Here is a 10289-nt window from a genome sequence, read left to right as displayed (position 1 = left end):
TGTGCCGCCACCATTTGATGCCTCCTCTGCTCCCGGACAACCGCAACTTGGCCCAGCTCGCCTTCGTGATGGTTTGTAATAATATTTGTTAATTATTTTTTTTTAAATGAGACCAATCCAAGGGCTAACCCTTGTTGACTTATATTTATAGGAGAAACTCGGTGAGCACCGCGTGTAAGAGCCAAGGCTCGAACCCGGGTGGGCTGGCAGCTACCCCAGCTGCACAGCCAACGGGTCGACACCCCGTCCTCAATCATCAAATCAATATCGGAGTATTGCTCTAGCTGCTGCTGAATTAACCTGATTCTTTATTTTTACTTCAGAGATTTGTAATAATATTTGTTTGACTGTTTGATCTAAATTGTAGTAGTAGAGTAGATAGAAGAAAACAGAAAAGAAAAGTTATGAAGAACGCATTATGTCGACCCTGTGTTTCCACAATCTCCGCAGCCTTAAAAAAAATTATGAAGAGGCTGCGAGTATGATGACTTTGCTAGTTTGTAAGGGCATGGTGGGAGTCACTGGGAGACATCTACTTTCAATCCGGCGTCAGAGATAATGGGATACTAGTGCGGGCGCCGAACCCAGAAAATGCACGCTCCACAGAGTCCACAGATCCGCATAAACAGCAACGGCAAGAATAAGAATAACCTTCGACACGAACCAGCTGGAATTCCCACAAGCAGACCGACAATATAGTCCCTAGCAGCACACACCAACTGGCAAACACAACAGGACCTGCATGACACGCAGCATTAGGTGGTGGGATCCCAATCACCGGTCACCACCAACGGATCTCGCCACCCATGTCCGTGCTCATTCACGCGCCGGTACAAAAGACGGGTAGGTCGGAGCACCAGGACACGCCCCGGTGGGTGGTGAGATCACACATCACACGTATCGGCTGGAGGGTCCAAATCCAAACTAAATGCCATCCGCAACGGTTGTTTAGGGTCTTTAATAGCAAGGACACAATCACACAAGTGAGCAACATCCTATAGGCTAGAGGCTAGAGCAAGCAAGTAACATGATCTGCTTCACGGAAGCCACCAGTGTCCTTGCATGGATTGGGTAGGAGGGACGGCGACGGACCGGCCGGCCTCATGAGGACGCCATGTAATCGCTTGGGTCGGCGATGGACACCTCCTCGAACTCGTTGTCTGGTGAAAGGAAACGGAATGTTACAAAGTCAGCAAGTTTGAAAAACGCAGCAGCTATAGAGGAGTCATGGACAAACGACAGAACTAGTAAAGCTTGGTACTACGTAGCATTAGGAATCACCATATTTTTCAATAGCAAATTAGAATTGGGTACGTAGCATTGTTCTAGAGGGAACACGAGCCTAGGCACTGTAGTCTGTAACCACCATGGCATAATACAGAAAAGTTGTCATTTGCTTTGCTCCGGCATGGTATTTACAGGCAGGCAATTTGTAAATGTCCTTCAGGTTGCATCTCAACTTCAATGCTTTTATTTATTTGTTACAGTGAAGGAAATGAACCACAAGTTAATAGAGAGCAAGATGGATATAAAAATTCATTTTGTTGCACCGACAGTTTTGTAAAACATATCTCGCTTGTGATTGGATAATGATGATCTATCATGTACTACAGAAAAATAATAACAAGAATTATTCTTCATAAAGACACTTTGTACAAAAGAAGCAGTTGGTGGCAACAACCATTGCTACAAAAATGATAACTATGCCCGGTTGTTACTCAGAGTCAGGACAGAAGGAACACGAAGGAATAGCTCAAAAACAGACAACAAGCTAAACATTGAGTGCATAAGTGTCAAACATAAAGCCAAGTGATACTAGAACAGAACCTTTTCTCAATGCCAATGCAACGACGGCGTCATTCTCAACCTGCACACATATCAAAATCAACTTAAAGTCATGGAAGTGAAAAGTGGGTTAAGCTGAATGGTGGTTTTGATCTGGAAATAAAATTAAGGCTAGACGAATCGAATTGTACCATGCCTACAGAACGTAATTTCCTCTGTGAACAGTAGGCAAATGTGCTCGCCGACAACTAACATATATTGTTACCTTTTGATCAGCAAGCGTCTTGGAGTCATCCAATATATTGTTGGTAGCCAACAAGATCAACCTCTGGTTATTAGGAGGGTGGTCTGTTATTGACTGCAGCTTCTGCTTGATATTCAAAATTGTCTCTGTTGGATCACACTGTATGAAGTAGGTAGTCTTGTTCCGCTTGACTCGAATATACATGCTTGCAAGCCTGCATCAGAGAGAGAGAGAGAGAGATATGCCTAGAATCATCAGCCAAGGAGGATAACATACTTACCTATCTCAAACAATCTTCACTACTCGACGCGTTGTCAGATCATTATCTTGTCAAGCATAAGATTTGCGTCTTAACATCGTATTCACAATTCTGTGGATCATGGGATTTTTCTTTGGACATGTGAAAACCGAAGGTATTCACGGGAAGTGCAATCTGCTGGAAAAGCAGCAACAAGTCCTGCAGCAGGAGCAGCTAACAACACACTGGCTATTTCAATCAGTTGTGGCGCCATGTATATTTCACCTATTGTAGCAAAATCCTTAAGATATTACTGAGCGTGCAGGTTTTAATATCCTTTTTTCAGCTTATTATTATGTACCTTGTAGGCAACTCTTACATGTAATATGACCAAAAAGTAACCAAGGTAGGAGTATGCCAGGATGAACACCTTCGTTTTACTAGTAGCAATTACATGGTATAATTTCAGCTGGTGATGGTGGAAAGGACCGATTCCCCTGAAGACTGAATTTATTTAGAAGATAAACAAACAAATAGTACAGGCGCCCGAAATCAGCAATTCCACGAGTTCTTCCCCCCAACAACTAGCGCCTCGCGGAATAATTTTCAGTCACCACGAACACAAACACGCTAGATGCCCCGTCCTTGAGCTATTTCCGCCGTTCCGGAAGGGGGGGCTGTTAGATTCGCCCGCAGAGGAAGGAGACGCACCTGTCCGATCCGCGGAGCCGGCCGGAGTCGGCGGGGCGAGCGAGGACGGCGGCGGAGGCGCGGGGGAGCGAGGCCGTGGATCGTTGCGTGGCTGGAAAGCGAGGGCAGCGTGGGGAGGAAGAGACGGAGAGGAGAGGAGAGGACGGTCGTCGCTGCCGCCGTTCATTGAGCGGGCCGTCAATGGTGGGCCCCAGATCAAACCTGGCCAGATGGGCCAGCACGGCCCGTCCTGGGCTAAACGGGGCGCCCCTATTTCTCGCTTTAAGCCGAGACAGGGGGAAAGCCTCGCGTCGGGGGGACCCCAGATGGGCCGCCCCATCCGCGCGGGAGGCCACGGCCTGTTTTGTTTTTTTGTTTTCTGTTCTCGATGTTTGCTTTATTTTTGTACTTTTATTTATTATCTTGAACAACTTAAAAAAATGTTTAATAAGTATTTAAAATGTTGAACGAGTATTTTAAAAAACTTTAATAAGTACTAAAAATGTTGAACAAGTATTTGAAAATGTTAAATAAGTATTAAAAAAAGTTTAACAAGTATTTAAAAAATATTGAACAAATAATTGAAAATATTAAATAAGTATTAAAAATGTTGAACAACTATTTCAAAATGTTGAAAAACTACTTCAAAATGTTGAACAATTATTTGTAATTTTCTGAACAAGTATTTGAAAATGTTGAATAAATATTAAAAAAATATTAAACCAGTATTTGAAAAATGTTGAACAAGTATTTAAAAAAATTGGATAAGCGTTTGGAAAATTTTGAAACGTGTATAAAAAAATGTTGATCACTTATTGAAAAAATTGACACATAGGAAAAATGTACCATGAAAACAAAAAGAAACATAATAAAAAAACAAAAAGTAAAAAAATGGAGAAGAAAACCAAAAACAAAATAACCAAAAATATGAAAAGAAAATTAAAATAATGAAAAAAAAATCAAAAAATGAGAATAAAAATAAAAAAAACCCGGAGAAAACCTAATAAAAATGAAGAAAATAAGAAACACAGTAAAAGGAGGAAAAAGAAAATTAGATCAGTGTGAAAACCCTGCTCTTTTCCCTTCTAGTAAGTCATGCCCTATGTATTGTACACGGAGCTGATCGTGATGCAGTGGTTAGCAGTGCATCGACTAAACTGGCGATCCCAAGATCGAGCGCACTGTTTTTTCCTCCATTTTTCCGAAAAAATGCGTTAATGATCTGGCCTGTTACTGTAGTCGCTCGCTGCGAGAGATCCCGTTTGTCTCGCTTAATGCGAGAAATAGAGGCAGCAGGCAAAACGTGCCAGGCATGGCACCGCTCACCATGGCACGCTTGGTACACGCGCTGTGATGTGCCGGCCCACGTGCCGCGCACCACTGCCCTGGTGACATGGGTAAGCCATCTCTTATCCCCCGAATCAAAAATAAGCTAAATAATTTATGATATCTTGTATTTATCGTACTTTTGCCTTGGGTGTGTCTCTTCCTCATTTAACAAATGTCAGAAACTTTGGATCAAGAATTGGTGAAATACCAGGAAATCCGAAACTCTCTTAATTGATATTCAAGAGAAAAGGATTCTAGAAAGATTCATAGAATTAGAAGAACTTTCTCTGACTTTATTCCATTCCCTGACTCTATATGATGATATTTCTATTTCATGATATTTCTATTTCTTTGAAGCAAAAACCCTATAGGTTTGATACCTTGTATGTTAGGCATGTTCTGTCCCGCGTCGTCCGCCAAGGCACGTTTGCCCAAATACCACAAAAAGATGCAGAATAGCTGAGAGAAAATATAAAAATTTAGAAAAGTATATAGAAAATTAAAAAATCAATAGAGCTTTATTGCTGGTTGCCTCGTTAAACCTTCCATCTCTGGGAAAGAAACAAAGTACAACGTCACACTCTAGATCACAAAAGGAAAATAAAATTACAAAATTAAAATTAACATTACAAAGACTCTTTCATCCTGTAACACTCGTTCCCGTGTCAAAAATATAGAAAATGAAAATTATTTAGGTGGGGGCCTTTGCCCTCCCCGGTGACCTTCAATTTTTTTTACAAAGACTACAACTATAACTATTCTTCTTCTTTAATGGCAAGATCTTCGAAACGTGCCTTCAGTTCTTTGTTGTCTGTGGTGTGTTGGGCTCTCCTTCTGCTAGTTCCCCATCTTTCAAGGTCATTAATGTTTTCATCATATCTGGGTCAGGCTTGTTCTTCTCTCCTCAAGTATTCTTCCAGCTAGGCTGAAAGTAGACTCCGATGATTTCGATGAGATGTGTACTGATAACACATCCCTTGCTAATATGGAAAGCACCGAATATGCAAGCTTGTGGTTAGAACACCACTACGGTATGTCGAAGTCCTCCTCGTCATGTTCATCGAAGCTGACTTTGTCGTTGTTGAGATACTTCGCTAACTCCCTGCCACCTGATGCTCATGTGGAAGAGCTCGAGGTAGAGGAGGAATAACCAAATATCTTGCTCGGTGCTCCTTTTTTTCATGCAGTTGGTGCTGGTGGAGGTCATTGCATCTGAACTCCGGCATACTTTTGATCATACTTATGTAACTTCAGAAAGCTTATCACGAACAACCATGAAATGAGCAGAATAATCTAAATGTAGGGACCCAACTAGTACATCGAGTGCATTAGCAAACATATCAAGTTTAGCCCCAGGGTCCAGGATAAATGCAAATGCATACAATATATGAATTTATTTCCAGTGTTTCAAATAATTAAGTTTCATGTGAGCAACAACTTCAAGTAATAACTCATCGCTTTCGTATGTGTTCAAATGAGTAGGAATGTCTACAATACTATGCACCACTAGTAATCGTAGACATTCCTACTCATCTGAACACATACGAAAGCGATGAGTTATTACTTGAAGTTGTTGCTCGCATGAAACTTAATTATTTGAAACACTGGAAATAAATTCATATATTGTATGCATTCGCATTTATCCTGGATTATAAGAGAACAGACATTGGACACTTTAGTAAAATGATGCTTCATGAACAGCTACATGCATATGTACCAGTCTGAAAGTGATACCTTCAGATTGCAAAAGTTTGTGACCTCTTGAGTTACAAATTTACAAGCACAAGGATGAAGAAAATATAAAGGGAAAGAAGAGAAGAATGCACCAAGCTGCGTCTGCGTGTCTACTGTAGCAATTAGCAGTGTAATCATGCATCAGCAAGTCTTAGAAATGATGACCATAGTACAAAAATAGGTTCATGTCTTAGAAATGTAGTCGGCATACAGGGAGGCTGAACATTCCAGTCCTAAATAATCAACACCATGTGTTCATCAAAAGGCTAACAGCTCGCACAGATCAGCTCTAACATAGTCAATAGGCAAAGCATATTGAATTTTAAGTCACACTAACAGAAGAAATATGCGTAAAGGTAAATGGTAACTTGCAGATTTTCCTTTGCATTTATCAGAAGCGGATAATACTTTAGGTTGACACAGAAGAAATATCTACGTCATAGGAATGGAAGAAAATGAATTGCAAAGAACCCCAAGCATCATGGACTCACCATCCTTTCCCATATTTCAGCCATAAAAAATTGAAATGAACATTTTTGAGAAACATTTTCTCCCCATTTCACTACCGAGAAAACATTTTCAGAAAGATTCCTCTCTACCAATGATTTTTTTTCTATACATAAACAACAAAAACTATCAAAGAAAATTACCAAATGTACATGGGCAACAAATCATTCCATTTGTTACTTCCTTCAAAAGTTACATCATCGATTAGTAATCAATGATGTTTGTTTCCAAGTTTTAGTTTCACAGTTTGCATACACATATTCCACTTGATTTACGACAATAATATACAGTTTAAAATGTGGACAATTGAAGAAATGGTGTACCTAACTGAGGAATCCAAGAGAAAGAACTTTAGCTCTAGCCTCATCAGCTTCGCATATTCCTTTACTATCATGTGATTAACTGCTTCCTTTCCGAGTTCAGTCCATACCGCAGAAACGAAATTGTTAGTTATTTGATGATACTCGACATAATAAATAGCACACTGTACTATTACAAATGCCAATATAAAATCCAATGAATATGTAGGATGCAGGTTGGCAACTACCATGAATATGTAGGAGTGTCACAACATAAAAGGTGCTACAGTGGCTCATGGAGGAAATCTGAAGAAGATAATCATTTTGGTTTAAAAAAGAGGCAAAATATGAAGATAATCTTTTTTGGTTCAAAAAAAGGAGGCAAAATTTAGAGGAGAATATTATCCAATGCAAGTAGGATGAACAATTGCATAAGCTTATCACTATTGACATTAGCTTAGTATAAGATTTAACATAGGTAGTCAATGTGGTCATTTTGGTTCAGAAGATAGCCTCAAGCTTCTAATCCAGAGCTTTGTGTACATTTAGGGCGTGTTCGGCAACGCTCCAGCTTCTGCAAAACTTCCCAAATCCGGCTTCTCGCGTCGCTTCTCGCTTCAGGTAGCGACCTGGAAATCGTTCGGCAGCGTCAGCTTCTTGAAGTACCAGCTCCCAGCCGATAGCCCATGTATTCGGCCAATTTGGTCGCAGTTTTGGAGTGGGCTGAGGGCCCAAGTGGCTGTGAAAGAGGCGTGGGCTATAGGCCCAGTCGGATTTGTTGAGTGTGAACGTTATTTTCAGCCCAAATGGCAGGTTGGCTAGTGCATGTTATGTTCGCTCGTGACGATTTCTCTCGTACCGGTTCGATGCAGTCACTTGGCGGTGGCACTGCCTTGTAATTTCAGTCAACTCCAACTTCATCGTTTTCTGAGATCTGGAAAAGGCCAGCTTCTCCAACTCCTCAGTTTTTGCACTTGGGACGCTTGCCAGCTTCTTGATTTCTACTCCATGGAGCTAATGCGTTCGGCTCAGCTTCATGCATGGAGTAGAGGAAGCTGGGAGCTGGAGCGTTGCCGAACACGCCCTTACAAATAAAATATGAATAGTAATGCTAAGTGGCCAGTCATGTAAAAATATGGAAGATGGTAGAAGATACAATACATGATTGGAGATAATTTTGTTGTTTATTAGGGCAAAATTTCTAAGCAAGCACAAAATGTACACATGGTGTGTCAGAAGGGTAGGAGCAAAAACTCACCAGTGGTCAGAGTCACCCAGCCACCCAGGCGCGTCTACTCTTCCCTTGAGCGTTCTCGAGTGTCGCTGCTATAACAACCTTGGCAACGTCGGTGTCCTTCTCCACCGCTTCACCTGCATCCTTCCCATGCTTCAATGCAACTGACGAAGACCATCTCCTCTCTTTCCTAGCATCGGATGCCTGGACAAGGAGCAAGTACATGTAGGATTTTGAGGAGCAAGGCATGCTGAGCAAACAAGGTTATATAGATTACAAATTTAACATCTGGCATATTAAATCTTATATTTCTGAAGCAAGGAATCACACAAAAAAAGTATAGACAATCTTTGGCAAAAATAAGATCAGTGAAGCAATGCATGAATATAGCTGTTGGAGCATACGCATCATACACTACTCCCTGCAGCCGGTCGTCCAGTCCATATCCTAGTATATGCTTAAAGTAGCCACTCTTGCAAAAATAAGGACAAAAAAAGGTGATTGGGGAGTGTTTTGCTAGATTGTAAAAATTATGCATCGCAATGGAAAGTGAAACTGTAATGAGATGAAAATGGACTTAGATGAGAGGACGAAAGTAAGATGCAAATGAAGAGTGGAATAAAACAGAACCTTCTCTGTTGCCGCAACTGGTTCCTCTGTTCAGTAGTGCTTTTAGGGTCGTAACAACCCAGCAAAAACTCCCAGACTTCCCCTTTGATATTTGGGTGGACACCCTGTTCGCATAACCAAAAATAAAGACAACGTCCTGGTTCAATTAATCTGAGCAGTCAGAACATGTGCATAGATGCAGTATATATGCCCCAAGGGATACTAACAAAAGCCAAGAAAATGGATAGTTGTTAAGAAGAAGAAAAAAATGCAAGGTTGAAACTTGAAAGGGTAGAAAACAATGTGAAGGGATGCACCTCCAGGGAGTAAAGAAGTGTCACTGATGAGAATACGTGGAGTAGGCTATGCATCAGTGTATTTACCACCAATCAAGCAAGCATGATTCAGAGTCCTCCCACTGAATCTTGTATCAGTTGGAGAAACAAACTGGTGGAGCTAGAATGTCGAAATATGCTTTGTGCAAATTCCTACAAGTTTTATTTCTCATGAATGATTATCTATCGGATGTATATGTAACAGTGTCTACTGCCCAAACCCTTTAAAAAAAAGAAAACTGTCAACTGTCCTGAATGTTATTTGTATTTTGTAGCAGTTTGACTGCAGGTGTTTTCACACATGATACATGACATTTACCCTACCCGGGGTGTGAGATCGATACAATATGTCACTGAGCTAATTACGCTGCTGGTGATGAAAGATAGATAGATATAGCTCACCCCACGTTGTACTCTCATGATCATTCCAGCTGCGTCTAGGCAACCCTCCTCGTTGAACAGCAGCTTCCATCTCCTTGGAGGACTCAGCGTGCGGCGAGGCTGCCAAGGACAAGAAGGAAAAATCAATATAAACCAATCGATGACCAATACACACCTGTCATTAATCTCTCTCTCTCTAATCATCTTTGGGGACTCTGAAATTTCATATGCATATATATAGGGATTTATGCTTATGTTGTAATTGGGTCGCGTAGATGTTCAGACGGGAGGTAAGAGCGGTGGAGGGCAGGGGCGGCCCCTGCGGCCCATGCCGGCCGTGAGGTCGTGCGGGCGGGGCGAGAGGTCGTGCAAACGTTTTTTTAGCGGTCGATGGACTGTAGGTGGCTTCATTGCGTGGTTTGTTGGGTTAAACACAGAAAGATTATTAACCATCAGATTTGGCCCGCACTAGGCGTCAGCCGGATGATTTGTGCGAGTTTTAAGCCGCCTTCCGAGCCGTGCGATGGAACAAGCCAACCGTTGGTTCTTGTGTTGCGTGGGTGGCGGTGGGTGTGAACACAAATGTCTCTTTGACCTAACCGTTTCTTGTGGTCAGACCAGTCAACACAAACACTCATCGTTTAGTAGAATACTATCTTACTTTGTTCTTCCCCATCGTAGCACCCGGTTGCCGCATGGCGGCACCATCGCAACACCGGCTGGTAGCACGTCGATCGTTACCGGCTGGCAGCACATGTACCGTCGCACCACCGGCTGGTAGTACGACGGTGCCGTCTCAGCATCGATGCTACCCGTTGCAGCCGAGACACCAACGGAGTATCCGCTGCAGCACGGTCATGTCGGGGAAGGCCACCGCCGCCGCGGCCCCTAAGGGCGGGCACAC

At 42.1% G+C, this 10289-nt stretch overlaps 1 protein-coding gene and 1 long non-coding RNA gene across 6 annotated transcripts; both read right to left on the bottom strand.

Moving 5' to 3' along the window:
- Positions 1-616: 616 nt before the first annotated feature.
- Positions 617-3128, bottom strand: LOC125527997 (ubiquitin). The gene is made up of 4 exons (XM_048692510.1): positions 2979-3128; positions 2051-2243; positions 1828-1867; positions 617-1160 (listed from the first exon to the last, which is right to left on the bottom strand). Exons 2-4 carry the CDS (start codon positions 2231-2233, stop codon positions 1102-1104), a joined length of 282 nt encoding a protein of 93 aa, XP_048548467.1. The 5' UTR covers positions 2234-2243; positions 2979-3128; the 3' UTR covers positions 617-1101.
- Positions 3129-4780: 1652 nt separating this feature from the next.
- On the bottom strand, positions 4781-9660 carry LOC125527998. 5 transcript variants are annotated; one of them, XR_007292297.1, is made up of 4 exons: positions 9407-9644; positions 8691-8794; positions 8085-8264; positions 4781-6929 (listed from the first exon to the last, which is right to left on the bottom strand). It is a non-coding gene; the product is annotated as an uncharacterized LOC125527998 (long non-coding RNA). The 5 variants fall into 5 exon arrangements; XR_007292295.1 differs by having other exon boundaries at positions 4781-6936; positions 9407-9642; XR_007292298.1 differs by lacking the exon at positions 4781-6929 and adding an exon at positions 7242-7910 and having other exon boundaries at positions 8474-8794; positions 9407-9660.
- Between the last annotated feature and the right edge of the window lie 629 nt (positions 9661-10289).

The sequence above is a fragment of the Triticum urartu genome, unplaced genomic scaffold (genome assembly GCF_003073215.2).
Source record: "Triticum urartu cultivar G1812 unplaced genomic scaffold, Tu2.1 TuUngrouped_contig_4555, whole genome shotgun sequence".
NCBI lineage: Eukaryota > Viridiplantae > Streptophyta > Magnoliopsida > Poales > Poaceae > Triticum > Triticum urartu.
The sequence above is the reverse complement of the archived record's forward strand: the minus strand, read 5'-3'. Positions and strand labels throughout refer to the sequence as shown.

Bases quoted from the DNA above. Each gene is read 5' to 3' on its own strand.
- LOC125527997 (XM_048692510.1), bottom strand. From the start codon at position 2,233: ATGTATATTCGAGTCAAGCGGAACAAGACTACCTACTTCATACAGTGT. The intron at 1,868-2,050 runs GTAACAATATAT...ATATGTGTGCAG, and splicing joins AGACGCTTGCTGATCAAAAG to GTTGAGAATGACGCCGTCGT. The intron at 1,161-1,827 runs GTTCTGTTCTAG...TCCTTTCACCAG, and splicing joins TGCATTGGCATTGAGAAAAG to ACAACGAGTTCGAGGAGGTG.